Genomic DNA, 22,500 nt, shown 5'->3' with positions numbered 1-22,500 from the left:
TAATTAAAACTTTCATTTCAAATTTACCCGAAGATAAAAATATGCAAATCACATGTGAGCGGCTTTATCGGCGTCTTTGGATATGAAAGCATCGTTATGAGCGACTCTGTGTACATAAAGGCTTACTTAGAAGAGAGTATTGATATGAAAGTCAACTTTTAAATTGTACCGACGAAGTTCTTACTTTTTTAACAGCTACAACCATGAAATTTAAACCAGTTTATGTATGCAATTCTATCCATGTATCAGGTTGCAGACCATTTGTCCGGAAGAGAAGCAGGTAATTTCCATTATATCAGTTCGATTTACAAACTGTATTGGTGATGATTAATATGTACAGTTATGTTGACTGACTGACTGACTGACTGACTGACTGACTGACTGACTAACTGACTGACTGACTGACTGACTGACTGACTGATGTATCATGTTAACGTGAAAGATATGGGGAACATAGATATGCAGGAGCTCGAGCATCTCAACACTCGTCGTGTTTACCCAAGTGGTTTAAAACGCAAAGTTTGCCAATGATATTGGCCCGCTTGCACAATTATACCCAATACATGCATTCCTTGATGTCTTTCTCCATGACATTTAATTTCTAGCCCCAAATTACGTTATCATGAATGAGAAAAAGACCTGGGACGAGGCTAAATGCTGTTGCGAGAGTGAAGGCGGCAAACTTGCCCAACCTGACAACGGTGTAGTTAACCAAATATTGGAGAATATTGTGAGAAGGGATTACACGAAAGGGAATTTCTGGATTGGTTTGAATGATAAGAATAGGGAAGGAAATTTGGTCTGGACAGATGATTCTAGAGCAGACTTCGTAAACTGGGGAACCACGGGGTCTAGAAACTCAAGACACCGCGACTGTGTTCGATTGACGTAAGTGGAAACATACCTAAGCATCATCTTTACTATCTAGAAAAATAACGGAATTTCAATAGTCTTTCAGATTTATCGATTTCAGGGCGTGCTAACATATGCTATGCTTACACTTCAATGTGCACGGTAACTGTTAAAATCCCTTGGTGTATTCTTACGAGAAAAGTGTAATTTTAATATTTTGAATCTCTTCGTGCAGTATGGTCGATATAATACAAATGACATTGTACTGCTAAATTTAATCTTTCATAATGAATTCTTTTTTTTCTTCATACTATTTTACATGTCTGGCCATAGCAAAATTGGTTGGTAGTAGCAGATGACGAAATTTTCTTGCTATTTATACCTCTCCCCCCCCCCCCGCCTGTCTTCCTCCTTCCCTGTTAGCTTTCTAATTAGTACAATTTATGAGCGCCTAATTCAAACTTGCATATTAAATTATTTCTCAGGATTCCATCTGGCAAATCGCGTCATATCACTTGGAGTTTCAAGAGATGTTTGATGAAATTAAAGTATATTTGTCAATTTGAACCAGGTAATTACATATCACATTCTGTTACAAATTTTAGTAAAGATTGTATGTCATTTGTCACGTGTTCAATATTCGCGACTTCCGTTTGAAGTCGAAAGCTATCACATATTGACCATGCCGTTTCAAACGAAAATTTTTATCATCTCACCGCAATAGCAAGATGTCTTTAAAGGTGCACGAACATTTGGGAAAATACTAATATCTAACTCTTGGGATGGAATTAAACTTGGGACGAACGAGTTTACTCTTTTTGAAATAACGAGGTCAACAGCCTAACTTTTATTTAAAACACCATTCCTACTTTCCTAATGAGATTGTGCAAGGCTTCCCATTGAAGTAGCTTCTGGGTGGGTATGTATGTATGTATGTATGTATGTATGTATGTATGTATGTATGCATGCATGCATGCATGCATGTATGTATGTATGTATGTATGTATGTATGTATGTATGTATGTATGTATGTATGTGTGTGTGTGTGTGTGTGTGTGTCTGTCTGTCTGTCTGTCTGTCTGTCTCTCTGCGCGCGCGCGTGTGTGTGTGTGTTACAACTGCTTTCGATCAGAGCAGTCGTGTTTACCTTTGACATGTAAAAGGTGACAAATCTGTCCAAAATATGTCGTTCAATCTTATCTAACATTCTGCTTTCATGTTTCATCGAGTTTTGTCGTCTGTGTTATTAGATTGTGTGTGTCCAGATTGTAGTTCGCCAGTTCGGTGTTTCGCTGATCCATGTCAAGTTACAATATGTCCTGCCTATCCTGAGGCAACATGCCAAGCAAACTACTGTCATGGTTGCAATGCAAGGTTTTATGATCGGAATGGTGAGCAGATATCAGATGAAGACTGCAACCCAGAGGTAAAATATACCTACCACAGCAGATAACGTCTTTCCACTAACAAACATGCAAAACAAAATCCATAAGTCACAGAAAAAAATGAGAGGTAACTAGTGAATCATAATTAGACCAAATATATGATGGAGAGTGCCAGGGACATGTCAAATATGCCCAAGGAAATTTTGACGAGTTTGATTTGTTTAAAAGTTTGATATTGAAATTTGAGTTTAATCTTCAAAGATCTTCAAATTATAACCTATTTACGGTGCTGAATGACCGACTCTTAACTCTGAGGCTGATTAGTTCCAGTGGAGAGTTACATACGTCACACTATTCGATTTTCAAAGTTATGTCATCGCCACTAGCCACTTCCACTAGTCAGCTGTGCAGGTATTTCGCTAATGGCTTTTGGAGGTTTGGCTCACTCTGTCAATTTTCAAACCGTAATTATTAACTTGCTAGCCTAAGGGCTATTAGCTCGACAAGGTAAATAAGACGAGTGTTATCTGAGTCACTTATTGGCGACGTAAACAGGTTGTAAAAATAAGATGTAGAAAAATAACTGTAAGTGAGTCATGATAGTTCCAGCATTTAAAACTTGTTTGCTATTTTTCATCTTCCCCTTCCAGTTATGCCCTGATGGAAGCAAACATGCGTACTGCTTGGTTTACCCGTGTGACTTCACACGTTGTCCTGCCCATCCTGACGCAACGTGCGTAGCAAACTACTGCGGTGGTTGTAAGGCAGAATTCTATGATCAGAACAATGATCGGATACCAGATGAAGAATGCAAAATACATGTGAAATAAATTAAACATTTTGCAGGTGGAGGCGTTATTTTTCATTAATTTAAAAAAAAATCTTTCGAATCTCAACATTAAAAAGACGTAAGAAATATTTGATACACAACTAACCATGTTTAGAGCACCACATTAAATCAATGGCATTTATGGTGATTAGAAAATCTCTAAACGAGAATTGTGTTTGATTATTTGTATCTATGGTGAACATGTTTTAAAAAAATATCAGTCCATCTGATCTGAAGGACCTCTGAATTAACATCTGGAGCATTGGTCATTTTAAGTGTCATATTCAGTTTCTAGATAAAAATAACACCAAAATGTTTTGTAGCACAACTAAGCATACTTATGTTAATTTGTTTACTAAACAATTAACTCGGTTTACAGTCTTTGAACAAAAAGAAATAATTTGACTTCTAATTTGCAAAAGAGCAATCTGCCTTGAATAAATTTAGAATGTATCACCTAAACACCCATGGGGACATAAGTACAGATTATACATATAATTATAACACACACACACACACACACACACACACACACACACACACACATACATACACATACATAGTATATATATTATGAATTATATTAGACACTTTCGAGCTTAAAGCATAACAGCATATTAAGGATGTATGCGCCACTTTTGAAACACATGCAAGTTGAAAACGCAATTTTGTTGGAAATCTCTCTCTTTCTCTGTCTCTCTGTCTCTCTGTCTCTCTGTCTCTCTGTCTGTCTGTCTGTCTGTCTGTCTGTCTGTCTGTCTGTCTCTCTCTCTATCTCGTTTTGAATCTTGAATAACTGATGTATCATGTCAAGAAAGCAACTCGAACTACAATCAATTTATTCATAATTGTGATACCAGTCTCGTTGAAGTCTTCAAATCTTTGAACAGCTAAAACTGGATAGTTTTTCGGGTTGTTATATACTTTTGAAACTGTATTAAACTAATAATTAATAATACTCCTGAACAACTGTCTGGATACAGGAATGAAGGAATGTATCGGTAATAGAATGAGAAGATGAAGTGGACATGATGAATGAGAGCACAATTCTATTACAATAGATGCATACATGAGTGACAGAATTGATGTAGGAACTATTCAATGAAAATATTTATGATTTAATAATGCTGGAATAAAAGAACAAAGGAAGTTAATTAGGAACGGCAATTTATCATCTATCAATCGTATCAGCTATTCGATGACACATACTAAAATCACATATAATGAGAGGTATGGTGTCAGCAATTTCTTTAGTCTGTTCATGTTTTGAATTCGCCAGTGTTACGAGGGCTCTCAGACAAACTGAATTCGACATTGGAGAGTGTTCAAAAGAGAGAACTCCGTATAATCTACCCATTTCATTCATACAGTCAGGCTCTTAGGTTAGTTATATAATAACACATGATGGCAAGGGCAATATCACGATTTATCGAGGGATGGTGATTATGACTGTAATATTGATGATGTCCTAGCAGAAAAGAAACAGATCTGTTATGTATAGTATTAGGTTGGTTGGGTAATTGTGTTTTAGTGTGTTGACGTTTTCTTTGTTTGTTTGTTTGTTTGTTTGTTTGTTTGTTTGTTTGTTTGTTTGTTTGTTTTTATTTATTATGTATGCATCCTTGTTTACTTTAATAACCAGTTTTTTTAAATAGTTTTTGTATACCTACTTTTTTGTTCCTCATAACTGCATTTTAACTTTAATCATTGTACTTTTACTTGTTTTATTGATCAACTTTTTTGTTTTTCAAAATGTCTATTTTACTGATAATTCAACTCAGGTAATTTGACCATTTTTTTAAATCACATTTTGGTTTAATAAACAATGTAAACTATTTTAAAAATGGAAAGTCCCTATTTGAAATGATCCATTCCAAATAACAGAATCTATGGTTTATTCAATATCAGTGAAAAACTATACTGTGAAGATTACTGGAGCTGTGAGTGGGTGTTAAACAATTCGGGTTGGAAGTGCATAGTTGGGCATCTTAGTCCCAGACGGATCGGCTAAAGGTAATTGATTTAGAATAACGAATTAGTCAAACACACATGGTTGTATTCATCACCCATTTGAGACATTAGGCCGACTCAATGAATGTCGTAATTAGTTTGAAATGCAAAGAGCAAATATGATAGACAATAATGTCTTTCATGGTGACGAGTCTGTCCAATGACTAATCATTTCGAAATCGAAAACATTCCCATGAATAAAATCCTTTACGACTGACAGTTGATGTAACGTAACCCAACCCAACACGTCAATGGCGGACCCTGGAAGTTTTCTGAAGTCAAATAATAGTGTGTCAATCTTTATTTTTTTTAAAATAAAAAATTTATGGTGTTAATTTTTGTAAACTTTTATTGACAGAATATATCGGTAATATAATCCATATTACTGAACCGATCCTCTGGTCACAAGTGACTATGATCTACAAATATCAGGACATTACTCTGCATATGAACTCTGCGGAAGCTTCAGAAACGCAGAACAAATGCATAAATATTTACAATAGCAAATATCAATATTTATTGTAAGCGGATTATTAAATGTCATTTTATGAAGACCGTCATGTTGTAATTTGATCTGCTGACCTGAACGTAGAATCCCACGTGATCTGGATGGACCTATAAGCGTCACCGTACAGTTTCATCATACGTGTACATACAAGCCTACATAAATACAGTACATTGTCATCGTACATAATATAAAGAGAGGGTTGTATTTCGAATAGCTTAACTGATACTACTTTCTTAAGATGGTGAAATCAGCATACGTCTACTTCATTGCTGTTCTCTGTGTCCTGGCAGTCACCGTGTCAGCTAAGAAAGATAAGGTAAGTAGACTACATTTTCCACTCGGTGTGATCATTTATATTTTGTATTCAGATTTGGTACTTTGTGATTTAAAATTTCGACATAAAAGTAAACATGTCTGAAAAAATAAAAGTAAAATTGACAAATCGACGATAGTAGAGTTGAAAGAGTGTCATCTAACAAAGCATAACTAATGTGTACACATTAATTCTTTTTTCACTACTTTCAAATACGAATCATAAAATCTTTATACATATAAAATAAATGGAGAATTACGTCAAAATATTATTGCAACTATCATTTGAAAAGAAAAAAAATTAAAAGAAATAAACCTCTTTGATATGTGTCGCATCGAAAATGTTGAGTTCGAAAAACTATGTGCACATAACAGACTACCTTTGAAACACCACGGCATAGGCACACACACACGTCATTTATGAACACACCCCAGAGACTTAACAAGTTTTAAAGTCCACAGCTTGCCATAATTTTGGCGTAAAATTAATGATAAGGTCTGAGGTTTAGTTTGCATACTGTTTATAATCTTATCATATCCATGACGTCACGTGAACCAGACGGACAGACCCTATGTGACCCATTGGTCATTCGGGCGGTATAATTTCTGTGCATTTATCATAATTTATGTGAATATACCGCGAAATATTCGACCTAACTGAATTATTTTGATTCAAGGATGTCGCATGGTTACAACAATATAGGGTAAAACTCAACAGGTGAACGGTTCGATGGTGATTCTGATTTTACTCTATTTTGAATTTCACCATTCTCTCTCTCTCTCTCTCTCTCTCTCTCTCTCCCTCCCTCCCTCCCTCCCTCCCTCCCTCCCTCCCTCCCTCCCTCCCTCCCTCCCTCCCTCCCTCCCTCCCTCCCTCTCTCTCTCTCTCTCTCTCTCTCTCTCTCTCTCTCTCTCTCTCTCTCTCTCTCTCTCTCTCTCTCCTGCTGTCATTCTTTTCCCACCTTTGTTCCTCCAGGAATGTCCCCCTGGTATTGCAGTGGTGCAGTGCTTTGAAAATCCATGTATATACGCAACATGCCCAGGCGTTCCTACAGCAAACTGTGAAAGTAACTACTGTGGTGGTTGTAATGCCGTGTTTTATTACGAAGGTCGCCGCCTAAACGAGAAACAATGCCAGGTAGAGATTCAAAATCCCATATTTAACAGGTTTTCACAGAACATCGAGAATTATGACTTCGAATGACGAAAACCATGTGTTATTGAGAACTACATTCACACTTCCATTGTATACTTTGCATGATTTAGTAATTTAGTCCGAGGCAAATATATATATAATGGAAGACAAACAATTACCTCATGGAATGGGCCTGAATCCAGGCTTACTATTTTTATATTTAGTACAGTGTGTAAACTCCCAAATCCCAGTATCCAAACTTGAAGTAATACATATTTGAATATTGTCTTCGTTCAATTAATCATATACTGTCAGACGACAGATAGCTATAGTTCCGTTCAATAACTATATGACATTTTGAAAGAGCCAGTTGTTTTTTTAAGACTATCACGTCGAGAGCATGAAAAACAAAATAATAATCCCTCATCGCCCTGTCTCTCTGCCAGCCTGTCTGTCTGTCTGCCTGTCTCTCTGCCAGCCTGTCCGTTCGCCCATCCGTCCGTCCGTCCGTTTGTACATCTGCCCGCGTGTCTCCCTTCCGCGCTCTCCGGCCTGTTCATTGTGTCACGTACTCCGTGCCTCCTCCTCAACTTCGTCATGGCTGTCTTATTTTGCAGGGCCACGTGTAATTGACATACATTCAAATTTAGACACCTACAGTGAGGTGCCCTATGTTGACGAACTTCCAAATTGTGCCGATTTTCAGAGCTGCAGTAGTTTTTCTGTACGTGACACAATGGATTGTCATGGTGTCTTTTTCAAATGAATATAGTTCAATTGCGGAAGGATTTTCTAATAAAACATACTTTTTTATCTTTAAAACAGATCTGAGCTGTATTTCGTAGATCTTTAATAACATTGAAATATTGATAATAGCTACATAATAACGTCAATGCGTATTTTGGTATCATGTTTCATGACGTAACACTATAATACATTTCTCTCTCTCTCTCTCTCCCCCCCCTCTCTCTCTCTCTCTCTCTCTCTCTCTCTCTCTCTCTCTCTCTCTCTCTCTCTCTCTCTCTCTCTCTCTCTCTCTCTCTCTCTCTCTCTCTCTCTCTCTCCAACGACATGGATCTTTCTCCACTAGGCATAATCTTTGCAGATGTTTAATCCGGACGAAGCAACTGCAACTGATACCATTGTAGCAGAAAATCCTCGACGCTAACTAGCTTGAAAATGTATAGTACGCCGACAGCTTTTGAAAATTGTAATTGTAACATGGTGGTCGGTATTTGCTTTTAGAAAATGTTTTAAAGAATTATTCTTAAACACTGTTAATTTCTATCCTGGTCAACCATGGTCTTCATAGATAAAATGATTAGATATTTACACCCTAAACTTGTACCATTATTTACTGTTCAGGGGTCAGACACAATTAACATCGCTATTTTCGGACTCCTGTTCTCCGGTCTGATTGTTCTGCTTCTTATGTATTTTTTTCTTTTCATTTTAATCGAGTAATAAAAGATATGGTATCGTATCATATATGATTGACGGACTGAAGGAATGAACGAACGAACGTGTGTCTGTGTCTGTCTGTCTCTATCTATCTATCTATCTATCTATCTATCTATCTATCTATCTATCTATCTATCTATCTATCTATCTATCTATCTATCTATCTATCTATCTATCTATCTATTTATCTATCTATCTATCTATCTATCTATATATCTATCTATCTATCTATCTATCTATCTATCTATCTATCTATCTATATATCTATCTATCTATCTATCTGTGTGTATGTGTGTATGTATGTATGTATGTATGTATGTTTGTTTGTATGTATGTATGTATGTATGTATGTATGTATGTATGTTTGTATGTTTGTTTGTTTGTTTGTTTGTTTGTATGTATGTATGTATGTATGTATGTATGTATGTATGTATGTATGTATGTATGTATGTATGTATGTATGTATGTATGTATGTATGTATGGATGGATGGATGGATGGATGGATGGATGGATGGATGGATGGATGGATGGATGGATGGATGGATGGATGGATGGATGGATGGATCAGTGGTGGACCTATGAATGGACAAACGTAAAAAACTACTCTCTCGAATAGCAAACTCAAAATGTTATGGTTATTCACCGATTGTTCAATGAAAACAAATGTGTGTATGTACGTATACATGTAAATTTACACTGTCATTTTGACTAACACAGATACCGAACTCACCAAAATAGCCCTAAACTAAACCGCATGATCTTTAATGAAACTTTCACTCTTTGAAATGATGTTATCATGTGACATTGTGAAGAGGCTATCCACTTGGCATTGGCAGTAGAAATATATTACATAACTCTCAACTGGCTTGCAAAAATTATAATGTTTCTGAAGTTCCCAGAGATCAGCAGACAGACGTGGCAACATCTGGGATAGTCGTGATTGGTCAATACCTGTGGCAACGGACCCTGTTACAAACGGATCATATCCATGGAAGGCGATCGGGTCATTGAGGTTGTCTGAATCTGTGCAAATTTTCACGATTTTAAGGTAGGGAACTGAATCTTTTAGATAATAAGAGTAAGTTTAGAACATCTCATTTACCTTACACTTCTTGTGACGTGTAAAAATAGAGTTGTTACCAAATTATAAAAAAATGATGATTTTGTTGAAATCAAGATAATTCTAGTATACAGTTCAAATCCAGATGAGGTTTCGATAACAAAGTGTTACAAAGTGACGAACGAACGATTGGAATGATTAATTCTTCACATTTTGTTGTCACATTCAATTATTTTCCGAGGTAGTGTACAGAAAATAACTGATACGTTGTTTTTTACCGACGTGTGTGGCCATTTGTGATGTACAGCCATGTATATTATGCGTGTTCACGTATGTAGGCACAGAGATCATAATCCGTCTCAGCTGTTACACTCTGACGAAGCATAAATCGTCTTTCAATACCGTCGTCCGTTGTGTTTGATATACACAAACAGTGACATTGTTGTGTTGTTGGAAAATTTGGGGTATTTCGTTTCGCATGCAATTTCGATGTATTATTTCGCGTCTGTTTTCACGAATTTGTGGCGCAACAAGTGGTTGTATTTCCCTCATATAAATATGATATGTGTTTTCCGTATTCTGTTTCCCATGAGAACCAATGGAACACACCTTTTTTACCACCTAGCCGTCATAAATATGATATCAGGTCAAGGTCATTTTGGACGTCACTAGAATTGAGAGCTTGGGTCATTTTAGTAATAGATTACTCAAGTGGCAAACATCTCTACTGGTAATTTCTAAGACGCATTCAACAAAACAGTCACTAAACTTGTCGGTTTGTGCCATCAAAAGACTACTGAAATAACTCAAAATTGTCAAATAAAATCTGAAATTTGGATCTCAGGTGTATAATATCTACTGTAATATGTAATAGCTATACATTCAGAAGTACATTATTATCCTTTTCATTTACTGTTGCGTCACATAATTCACTTTGAGCCTACTATGGTCACAATATCGTTTCTCTTGACCAGCTGTTGTTGTTGTTGTTGTTGTTGTTGTTGTTGTTGTTGTTGTTGTTGTTGTTGTTGTAATCTGTGTCCTTTTTTATTCCTAGGGAAAGATAATGAGGCTGACAATTGTTATTGTCTGTCTGCTCCTGGCTATGTTACTTGACACATGTCTAACTGCGAGACGTTATAAGGTAACTATGTGGCACTGTATGTCCCGTCGCCTTGTGTTGTGTTGTGTTGTGTTGTTGTGTTGTGTTGTGTTGTGTTGTGTTGTGTTGTGCTGTGTCGTTTCGTGTCGTGTCGTGTCGTGTCGTGTCGTGTTGTGTTGTGTTGTGTTGTGTTGTGTTGTGTTTTGTTTTGTTGTGTTTTGTGTCACGGTGACATATGTCGTGCCGTGTCGTGTCGTGTCGTGTCATGTCATATCATGTCATGTCATGTCATTTCAAATCTTGTCAGCAGTATATTTTGACAAGAAGGTTGTCATATTTCGTTGAATGGCTTGTAAACTATGGAATTGCCCTACTTATTTAATGAAATGGACTAATTAAATTAAATTATAGATAAAGCTTTGAAAACGGTCATGATTCAACAATTGTACTGTAAGGAATCAATGACGGTACCTATAGTCTCTGCAGTTGTTTAACAGATTGAAAGGGAAAGAATAACATGTGTGACAATGCTTTGGTTTCATTCATTTTCACTTGTCAGTACTGAGCTGGCATTGATAGATTAAACGTGATGTTGACTGTTTCTATTCTTTAAATGACGTAGTATGAACTGATGTCATCTCATGTTTACCTATAGGCATTCAAGAAACACGATCTAAGACGAAGAGGTAAGATACACAACCAATGAAAATAAAGGAATGGTTATTGTGGTCTAAGATTCTCTGTAATTGATTGACATATCTCAATTAGAACTCTTCTTTGGACTTGGTTTAGAGAGATGTGACATGGCTGTCACATGGCTGTCACATGGCTGTCACATGGCTGTCACATGGATCAAATTGAATCAAAGTTTCGTATGCCCTTATTCTTCTCAATAAATATAATCTGTTAGTTATTGAGATCAAAACTAGGAAAAGTGACCCCCCCCCCCCGTCGAGGAAAAAAACTTGCTGATTTTGACCTAGATGACATGACATTAAAATAAAGATGAAACGAGTTGCGACATAGATAAGTCTTAGAGTAATATAAGTCCATGCTAGTATATGAATATCTATTTAAGACCTGTCCACTAGAAAATTTCGTTTACACTTTAAAATTGAAACTATATTTCTTTCTCAAAGCGTTGCTATTGGTTTTATCGCCCTCCTACTTTTTGAATTATGCAACATTCTGACGAAACGATTCTTTTCCGAAGATTTAGGTATGATAGACTTCCGTTCGTATTATTGTGCAAGGGATGGGTTTAAATGATGTTGATACAATTGTTAAGTGTATGATTACCTCTGTAGGACTGTATAAACGAGATTCGGACTCAGAACTTTACGTAATCGAGGTATTCATCGGATCTGTATCTTGGACTGATGCCGAGGAAGCATGTGAGGAACAAGGCGGTATGTTAGTGAAAATACCGGAAGAAGATGAAGAATTTGACATCGTGGAATTCTTAGATGAAGATCAACTAGAAATGGAATTTTGGATTGGTGCCAATGACAGAGAAAATGAAGGTAACTTCGTATGGCCGGATAAAAGTGAAGTACAATGGGAACCGGATACACTTTACCCTGAAATAGGAGAGAGATGCGTAGCACTGAGGTGAGTATTGCCATGGTAATATTTTAATCCACTTTAGATGAGTAGTTGGTCACGTATCAAGACTTTACTACTTTACGTTTTTAATAATTAAGCACGGAAACTGCAAATTGTATATTTAAATGGAAGCCTCAATAGGTTTTTGCCTTCGTTCACTCCGTGTTTGTCTCTTCCCATCTTGCAGAAGGTAAGTCGATACCGAATGCCATAATTCATGGACTTCACTGTATCCACCAATTGTTTGAATATTAATTTCGAGCTAGTCGAACAACTGATAAAAAAAAAACATCGTAACAAATAATGTCAAGATAAAGAGATTGTAGCAAAATATGGTGTCATCACTGCTTTAACCGCAAACCTGTGCAGGAAATCCCGTTTAACCGCAAACCTGTGCAGGAAATCCCGTTTAACCGCAAACCTGTACAGGAAATCCCGTTTAACCGCAAACCTGTGCAGGAAATCCCGTTTAACCGCAAACCTGTGCAGGAAATCCCGTTTAACCGCAAACCTGTACAGGAAATCCCATTTAACCGCAAACCTGTGCAGGAAATCCCGTTTAACCGCAAACCTGTACAGGAAATCCCGTTTAACCGCAAACCTGTGCAGGAAATCCCGTTTAACCGCAATCCTGTACAGGAAATCCCGTTTAACCGCAAACCTGTGCAGGAAATCCAAAAATGTCTGACCACATGTACATGTCAAACGCAGCACTGCTTCTTTGCAGGCAAAGAGTGCTATTAAACATCAACACACATAATTGAGTTGATAGCAATAGTTAATCTAAGTGTACCAAAGGTAGAAATAAACCTGAATGACGTTTTCCACTAAAACCACATTCATTGCCTTTCTGATCTTTTGACAGTCCCATGGAAGACGGAACTTTCGAGTGGGTAGTACGCGAATGTAGTGAAGAAAAGTCGTTTCTTTGCCAAGCACCGGCCGGTTAGTAATTTGTAATATCTGAGTTTTAACAAACACACCGAGTACACAAATTAACAACCGTGAAAGAAGGACTGAACTAACATCGATATCGACGCTACCAAACAAATACATATATATGAGTGACACTGTTTATATCGATCGTACACACAATTCAACATGAAAGATTAAATACAACTTATACGTCAACACTATAATATAGAATGGAGCAAAACAGCTGTTACACCGTTCCATCTCTGTAGACTATAGCTAAAAGAGGCACCGTACGCCATACGTGTCTATGGAACATATGTATTTACGATCAAAGATGATGATTTTCCAAGTTTAGGTTGTTGTTTTACTTGATATATTAACAACACTTTTACTGCTGAACACAGTACAAAAAGCCGAATAAAGGTGAACAAAACTTTCTCTTCTTGTCTTCAGCAATATAAGTGCTACTGTTTTAGTGAGTAACTCATCTTGTCACAGGATCGATTGGCGTATATGTTATGTACAATCTTCTGACGGACACTCCGTGTTTTAGCTGTAACACATTCGACGTGTGGACGCTCTTGTTGAGTGATAAGTGATTAAAAGAGTGCCCACAACGACGAATCTTCGTTTATTTAACCACAAACAAAAGGGAAATTACTATTATATTTTGAATACAAGAGGGCGTCATCTTAAACGATGTAACTCAGTGTTCGTATCAAAAGACAAGATTGTATAGTAGGCTGAAATGAATAGTATGATTTAGACTAGTAACATGACAATATATATATATATACACACACACGGTACAATACATTGCAGTGCAGTGCAGTACAGCGCACACAACACAGAAGAGCACAATAAAACACGGTACTATTGTATTATTCTTCAATATTTTTCGTCTTTCAACCGGAAAGTATTCGTGACCATACAGTTTGGTACAAAGCCTCTTCGGCCACTCGTATGTTCCTCGGCAGAACGAAGAACAAGTTAGGGGAATAATAGGGGAATATCGTTGACAGGGGATTCATTGAATTACGCATCCCAAATGGATGGTACTATATATCTGACACTCGTTGGGGAATTATTCACTAACGGTTCTTTAGAGACAAAAAGCGCTAACTAATGTGATAATTATATTTCATCTTAGACATTGGAGCATGTGATTATTGTTACTAGTGTCCTCTCTATTCTAGCACAAACGAAATTTAAATCATACATTGTCATTGGTACAGAGTGTGGAATCACTTAGATTCCACACTTCTTGTTCCACTCTATCAGGCTACTGGAACACGAGAAGAATGCTTTCTAGGTGAGAGGTAGGTACTAGGTAACTTTAAGAGTGACGATAGAATTGAATTTTTTTTATAGGTCCATGTCCCGACGGTAGTTACCCTTGGGACTGCGCCATAGATCCATGTGACGTAGAAGAACCGTTATTGACATCAAAATGCTCTGGTGAAATCACATGCAAGTCCAATCGTTGTGGGGGATGTTTTGCAGATTTTTACACGGAAGATGGCGAACTTCTTGACTACAGTAGTAAGTTAACATATTTACTGCAGTTAATGAGTACAGTCTGAAACACTTCGAATCTTCGACTATCTTCATTTCTCAGTGTTCCCCCCCCCCCCCGGATGTTTGATTCAAATTCTAACCCTCTCCACACATACTTGGATCGTGTTGCATAGGTTAATGAAATTTTAATTTTAGAAATGTTGACGTCAATAAATTCCGATGTAAACACATTTCACAACTATTGACTTTGTTATATGTAAATAATAATGTGAAAATGATTAAACTATCGACATTCGAAGACCTTCGTACTTTTGTAAGCGTTACAAATTCGCCATATTCGTAGCGTTAAGAATGTTCACATGTTCCAAAGTGGGTTGAAGACACATCTTTTTAGACAGTATTTAATTTTGATGATTTCAAGTTGAGTTGCCAGGTTCGCTGCAGGACAGTAGACTCTCTATTTTAATGTGTGCTGCTATTTAATGAGTGATTTGTTTTAATCCACTAACTGTCTTCTGAAATTACTTTTATCCTTCGTATTTGAAAGAACTTTTAACCAGCAAGCAATTTTTGAAAGTCATTTGTGCCCTTTCGTCTGTGTCATTTTATTGTACAATGCGCTGACACATAGTGTAGCGTGTATCTTTAAGAATTAAATAATAATAATACCCAGTACACATACACGTACAATCCAGACGACAATGGATAAAACAGACTGACATACTAAAAATACCAAACGGCAATACCATCGCTATGTGTTTGTCCTCGAGCGGATTGCATATAATAAACCCTTTTTACCTACCTATAGATTTGTGTCTATTCGATCCGATACAAGACGATTGCGGAGACAAAGGCGAAAGATGGTACTACGATTGTGAAGATGAAACGTGTAAATCTTTCGAGGGCTGTGAAGGCGGGGGCAATAACTTCAAATCAAAGGATGACTGTTATTTGGGGTGTGAAGTCAGGAGTAAGTATGAATATAGTGTATTAAAATAAAGGTTGACCAGAACTCACTTGTAAAGCATATCAATCTACTAAAGAAATATGAAACCTGAACTTGCAAACAATGACCCGTGGCGGCGTACGTATAGTCTTTGCGTTATCCACATTGAATTCGTTAGATGCAGTCGTAACAGAAGCGCTAGCAACAATTTGTAAATAGACAAACACTTTTATTTGTAAGAAAAATGCAAGAGTTGTCTGTTCACGGAAAGTAGGCGCCAATAAGTGTTAGTTCTATTTATTGTTATAATACAGCACCATAACTGAATTTCAAGTATAGGTGTAAAATATCTTCACTGAAAGGAACAACATCTATAAACTACTAACTGACAGTATCTAGTAGTGTGATAATGAATACACATCCTATGCACATTTCAAGACTATCTTGGAAAGAACGTCACTGACTTAACAGTTTATTCAATATAAATCTTTTGAATTCTTTCAACACAGAGAATAAGTAGAGTGGTCACGTGTACTTAAAACACATTCTTGGATACTGGAAGAACTCTGCTCAAGTCAAAGAATCGTTTCAACAAGATGCTACACGACTGTACTTTTCTGCTTTTTGACTAGTTTTCCCCGCCATAAATGACAATGAAATGGCTGAGATCCCCATAATACTTAGAATCTCATAGTGGTCTGAGGTAGAATATACAGTGATACGAACTTTAATAGGAAGATTTCAAATTGTGTAAGATGGATGACAAAATGTAATAGGTATTTATTTTGAATTTTTATAAAGCAACTCTGTATTTATACTTGAAAAAAAAACCAATGTAAAACAACATATACTAAATCCTTATTTGTAATTCAAAACAATTCAAAACAATACAAATGTTTTAAAATCTTTGTTATTGTACGTACAATGACAAACTTTGCACACCAAGTAGAAAAACATTTAAAGTTGTCTTAAGAATTAAAAATCCAAAAATGAATATCTATTTGTCATTCATGTGGCCGCATTAATATCCAGTGCATTCATTTGTAGTTATTTCAATGTACAATGGGTTTAAGGTTTTAACAATGCATACGTTTGACATTAGCGAGGTTTTCAAACATGAATTTGATATGATTTATCATATATACAACTATAAAAATACGTTCACACAGGTAATGAAATGCTATTCACTGTGTACGATATTACGGGTAAATTATTGTACCCGATAAAAGAGTTTGAGAAAGACGTTCCAACTGCAGCTTTAAAGTTTGTTGAGGCAGTCGTTTAGTTATATTGTAAAGATCAGTATGGATCACTTTTAGCTCCGCATCCCAAAATCATCGCCCTCAACGACGATCACGATTTCAACGTGTTTTTTTGTCACTACTTAGGGACCGGTCAGTTTCTCCAGCCTGGGGGGGGGGGCCGGTGGATTCTTAAATCGGGCCGACAAAAAGTCACTGACCCCCCCTATCTGTAAAACTAAAAACAGGCTGACCCCCCCTATCACTTAATTCTAAAACATGATGACCCCCCCCCCCCCTCATATATAATATTCGCATGACAGGTATTTTTTTATCGTGACTCAGTGTGGACTGCTTGACTGTCTTGCATTTACTTTATAAGATCCCAGGTTAGCACTATCATATTTATAATTATTGACTACACAGGGTAAATATATTTGAAAAGGAGTTTAATAGCATCTTGGCTGTGAAAGGTAGGAAAGCTTGAGAAGGGAATATGTACATCTCTTATGGGGGTCCTAGGAGGTCTCCCCCTAGAAGCCCAGGAGGTTTTTAACTCTGAAAAGTCAATTTTGAGACTATTCAGACATTTTCAGAAAATAATTTCCAAGCTTTACAAGACAGCACCAACATGTAAAATGCAACTACATAAGGTTGAAATATTTTTGAAATATAGTTTGATAGGATCTTGACAGTAAGAGGTAGGGGGAAGATCTTGAGAGTAGGATGTGTACACCTCATGTGGGGGAGGGGGGTCCTAGGGGGTCTCCCCCTAGAAGCCCTGGAGGTTTTTAACTCTGAAAAGTCAATTTTGAGACTATTCAGACCCTTTAGACAATAATTTCCAAGCCAACATGTTAAAAGCAACTACATAGGGTTGAAATACTTTTGAAATATACTTAGATAGCATCTCGACAGTAAGAGGGGAAGAGCTTGAGACTGGGATATGTCCACCTCATGTGGGGGGTCTGAGGGGGTCTCCCTCTAAAAACCCTGGAGGATTTTTACTCTTAAAGCCAATATTTAGGCTATTCAGACCCTTTCAAGCAATAACTTAATCCATGCTTTACAAGACAGCAAGTATTAGACACTATTCTTTATAACTTACACTAAGGGTTGAAATATGTTCTTAAAAAGTTTAAATGGCATCATTATATACATGTAGTAAAGGTCAGCACATCTATAATGGTAGTATCATTGGTAGGGGAGATTTGGAGTTTAAGGCAATTTTAGACTATCTTGGCAAACGTTTCAGATCTTGAAAAGACAATATCATATCAAATTAGAATAGGGTGAAAATATTTAAGAAAAGTTTAATACCATTATGACAGTAAAAAGGTTGTTGGTGCATCTGATTGTTGGTTGAATGTATGAGTGACCTCTGGGGGTGAGGGAGTCCTTGGGGTTTTCCCCCTGGCAGATCTGGAGTATTTTGCTTCAGATACTAAGGCAATGTTTAGGTTATTCATAACCTTTGAGGTATTATTTCCAAGCTTCGAAAAGCTAACGCAAAACGTTTTTAAATGAGTTTCTCATATCACATAAAATGGACACGTAACATTAGTATATAGGGGCATTAATATTGCATGTATAATAAAGCCACCGGTATGTTAGAGAACTTTAGGTGGTCATACCTAGTGTATAATAGTAACTGGAATCTGATGAGATGTGGTGATTTGTAGTGTCAATAGCATGACGAGTAGAACAATTTAGATTAACTTCATTTATAAACTATCTATGAAAATTACCATTACGAAACCTTCAAGTTCACTTTTGCCCCAAACTGCAATATAAGCGAAGCATTGATTGTGAAACAGCCAAGCATTTACATGACATGTTCTGTAACTAGTGTGGTAGGTAGGTAATACCGGTACATGTATATGAATATGTATAGTTAGGTTTGAACTAATAAGTAATGTTAAAGAATTCATGTAAGAAACAGGGACAAGAACAAATATTGACATGTACCACATTTCAGACAAGGCTATATGCCATTATAGAAAGGATTTTTTTCTTCCATCACAATCTAAAACACAATGACCTCCCCCCCCTATCCACAATTTTCAAAACAGCATGACCCCCCCCCCTACTGCCAATTTCAAAAACAGAGTGACCCCCCCTACCAATCCACCGCCCCCCCCCCCAGGCCGAAGAAACTGACCGGTCCCTTATGGAGAACATTGACCACTGATTATAACATATATTATGTCTAATTGTTGGTATCGGGGTCTATGGTTTTACATGGTGAAATATTCAAAACCGGGTTTTCTGGCTATAGATTTAAACTTACCACTATACTACCTGCATTTATTATTGACCTCTAATTAACATATACATTGTCTTATTTTAATAAGAAATTGGCCAATTTTGAATGATATCTCTGGTTGTTTGGTGAAAACAAATGTCCCAAGCCTATAATTATGCCTTTTTGAAATGTAATGTCTCATTATCTACTGGTAATTCCTGCTCCCATGTCAATCCTTAGTTCATGATTGACAAAGTTTCAGGGTCGAATTTTAAGGTTTGTTTTTTTCAGCTCTCAAAATGATTCTTTGTATAATTTATTATGGCTTATAGTTGTAGTTAAATTGATTGTGGATAGCAATTATACCTGTTTGAGAGTAGGGCCTTTAACACTCTGATAAAAGGTAGAATTGTCTAACCATATATGTATTTACATGACTTTTGCGATAGTGCAATAATAAAGGAAAATAGTTACAGAGCTGAGAAGTGTTTTATACATTCTCTGTTTGTTGTGCAGTAATCATGCACAAATCATACTTCGGAAAATGCTATGGTTTTCAACATCAAACTGCATCACTTCGAAGTGGAAAGTTTGCAAATACTCAAGAAACCTCAAGCCAACAGAGAGAATTCTTCTCATTTCCCTGCTGGTGTGGATATATCTGTCAGCATTTTGTGCCTAGAATTAGAAATACTAAAATTCACTCCATGAGGAGTAACGACAAAATAACTTCAAGTGAAGTAAGACAAGTAATTCACTCTCAAGTGTATCAAATAAACTTGAACACGCATTCACATGTAAGTCTCAGAGCTACACTATATTGCTCATACATTCAGGTTGGCAACAGCCTGTGAATTCCCACTTTGATGTCATTGATGTCATGCGTTGAATAAGCGATTATAGTCCCTTTACCACATGAAATCCCATACTACAACACTGACACGTGGTCAGATTGTGAAGAAAACAACTGTTGGAGAGAGAGAGAGAGAGAGAGAGAGAGAGAGAGAGAGAGAGAGAGAGAGAGAGAGAGAGAGAGAGAGAGAGAGAGAGAGAGAGAGAGACAGAGAGAGAGAGAGAGAGAGAGAGAGAGAGACAGAGACAGAGATAGAGAGACAGAGAGACAGAGAGACAGAGAGAGACAGAGACAGAGACAGAGAGAGAGAGAGAGAGAGAGAGAGAGAGAGAGAGAGAGAGAGAGAGAGAGAGAGAGAGAGAGAGAGAGAGAGAGAGAGAGAGAGAGATCTGCTACTCAAATTTTATATGAAATGCGAGGTTGCCTTGTTAGTCGTGTTACCCGGTTAATATTTCAATATTGATCTACACAAATCACAGGCTGTGAATTTCACATTGTGTGTCCCCTTAAAATCTAGATGAATCGATTAGTTCTCAACAAAATCGTCATGCTGAAGAACTTGGTGGAGCACGAGATGGATTTACATTAGAAATCCGTACCATCTGTTATATGCCTGTACACACCAACTATTTTATTTTTAAGAACAATTCAATTGTCTTGTGGTGGCAATTACGTCTCACGTTTTATTTTTTCCGCCATGAGCGAGCCAAAATAGAAAGCTTAATTACTTTATCATTTAATTATAGCAACTGTCAGTCACTGTCATTGCTGGAAGGAATCCATCGTTAGATTATTAAATAGTAGCTTTCTTTCTTCACTTGTTTCTTTACTGGGGTTCGTAAAAAGTCAATGACATTCGGAGTTTGACGCAAATATTTTATTTGAGATTCTGATTCTAGATTAATGACACTGACTTGAATATGAAGCACTGTAACAAGGGGAGAAAGAGGAGAAGGAGGAGTACTTGTAGGAGACTAAGGAAGGAGAAAAACGAGGATGAATTCAAAGGTGATTGAAGAAGTTATTTTGAATATACAAGAGACGAAAATCGAATTCTCGAAGCCGTTTTAAACTGAGAATATATTGTTCATGTTTCCAAATAAGCCTAACTATACTTTTTATATTGTGTTTTCAAGTAATTATATATTAGTTTTATATAGTTGTAACAAGATATATATAATATGTTATTTTGCTTCATAATATTTGGTTTCCTTACACTTGTGGTTATTTTCCACAGGACGAAGATTAAGACCCCTCCATGTCTCTCTAGGGATACAAACTAATGGCGGCTCTTACAATCTCAATTCTCCTTGTTATCGACCATCTACATGTACGTCTAATTAAGTAAAAGGAATATGTTTCCTCTAGAAAGTAATATCAGTCTATCCTACGGACACATATAGTCAAGTGATGCACAAGAAGGAGAAGAACACGACTTCAGTACGGTATGTACGTTTTAAAACTACTATCTTCACAGCTTTTCTGGCAATGCTAACAAAGTAAATACAATTTCAACCATTTTGGTCTCGAGTGATAGATACTTTAGATCAAAGTGAGTCGAAATGGAACGAACGTGTCATTATTCGAGATAGTGGATTGTAATAAGTATGAAGTCTGGTGTTTCAAATCATACATTTCTCTGAAATTGAAATTTGTCACACTTTCAAATAAGTTAACCTAGATGTGTTGACTCGTGATGCTACGTACATTTTGGTCCACAGAACGATGATCGATATTTCCACAATACTCTCGAATACAACAATATTTTGATTTGCCACTGTTATATTTATGTTATATATATTTCTTTAACGTGAAATGTAACTAACCTTTGCTGTTACTTTGCTCCAGATAACTCAAAGAAAAAAATCTGGGGTTACCATACAAGTTTTTAAAATAGAGGTCAAAATATAATCATAAAGTAATCAATATGGCCGCTGATTACGCTATCTGAAAATAAAAGGTTCTCGATTTCCATTTAAATAAGAGTGTATTTCCAATTTTCTTTTTACTATTTCAACAGGGTGAGAAACATGTTTCCATGTTGCAAAGTTTGGGGAGATATTAAGAAATTTTATTTTCAATGAGATTTCTGCCCCGAGGCGCATAAGTTACCTGAACAGCGATAAGTAAGCTTATATCACAAGAACGAGGTCAGCTCACGTACATGAAATAGGCAAGGCTATCAGCACGACCGTGCTTTATCAGTTATTACGAAATAGTCTGCTGGCTTTAAAGATTCACTTTTGTCGCCAAATCGTCGTGCTATTCTCTAGATACCTCTTTCTATGCACCAAGAGTTAATGTTATTGCTTGAAAATTAATCATCCATGTTTTCGTATAATAAACGTTTATAGCTTTCATATTACCTGGTGTCAGACAATTTCGGTGAGCTGTCACCATAGAAACAAAGACGGTGACCATAGAATACTTGCTTATCACTGAATCGAAGCCAAATGTTGGTGTGAAAAACTCATGAAATCACGCCATTTTACCTGCGCACAAGATATAAAACGATAATAATA

General features: G+C 36.7%; 2 protein-coding genes and 1 long non-coding RNA gene across 3 annotated transcripts; all 3 read left to right on the top strand.

Moving 5' to 3' along the window:
* The first annotated feature begins 622 nt into the window (after window positions 1-622).
* LOC144434434 (alpha-N-acetylgalactosamine-specific lectin-like) lies at window positions 623-892 on the top strand. Its single transcript, XM_078122884.1, has one exon. The coding sequence runs from the start codon at window positions 623-625 to the stop codon at window positions 890-892; it is 270 nt and encodes an 89-aa protein (XP_077979010.1).
* Window positions 893-5,739: 4,847 nt separating this feature from the next.
* On the top strand, window positions 5,740-8,520 carry LOC144434541 (uncharacterized). Its single transcript, XR_013480829.1, has 3 exons — window positions 5,740-5,900; window positions 6,873-7,034; window positions 8,122-8,520. It is a non-coding gene; the product is annotated as an uncharacterized LOC144434541 (long non-coding RNA).
* A 930-nt stretch (window positions 8,521-9,450) lies between these two features.
* Window positions 9,451-17,803, top strand: LOC144433818 (uncharacterized). Its single transcript, XM_078122187.1, has 8 exons — window positions 9,451-9,541; window positions 10,611-10,697; window positions 11,311-11,341; window positions 11,963-12,266; window positions 13,126-13,205; window positions 14,547-14,717; window positions 15,502-15,663; window positions 16,149-17,803. The coding sequence occupies exons 2-8, from the start codon at window positions 10,620-10,622 to the stop codon at window positions 16,157-16,159; spliced, it is 837 nt and encodes a 278-aa protein (XP_077978313.1). The 5' UTR covers window positions 9,451-9,541; window positions 10,611-10,619; the 3' UTR covers window positions 16,160-17,803.
* The last annotated feature ends 4,697 nt before the right edge of the window (window positions 17,804-22,500 follow it).

This window comes from Glandiceps talaboti, chromosome 4 (assembly GCF_964340395.1).
Source record: "Glandiceps talaboti chromosome 4, keGlaTala1.1, whole genome shotgun sequence".
NCBI classification, from domain to species: Eukaryota; Metazoa; Hemichordata; class Enteropneusta; family Spengelidae; genus Glandiceps; species Glandiceps talaboti.
This window is presented reverse-complemented; position numbering and strand designations above follow the sequence as displayed.

Coding starts and splice junctions, on each gene's coding strand:
- LOC144434434 (XM_078122884.1), top strand. CDS start 623: ATGAATGAGAAAAAGACCTGGGACGAGGCTAAATGCTGTTGCGAGAGT.
- LOC144433818 (XM_078122187.1), top strand. CDS start 10,620: ATGAGGCTGACAATTGTTATTGTCTGTCTGCTCCTGGCTATGTTACTT. Junction 10,698..11,310: donor TAACTGCGAGACGTTATAAG/GTAACTATGTGG, acceptor GTTTACCTATAG/GCATTCAAGAAACACGATCT. Junction 13,206..14,546: donor TCTTTGCCAAGCACCGGCCG/GTTAGTAATTTG, acceptor TTTTTTTTATAG/GTCCATGTCCCGACGGTAGT.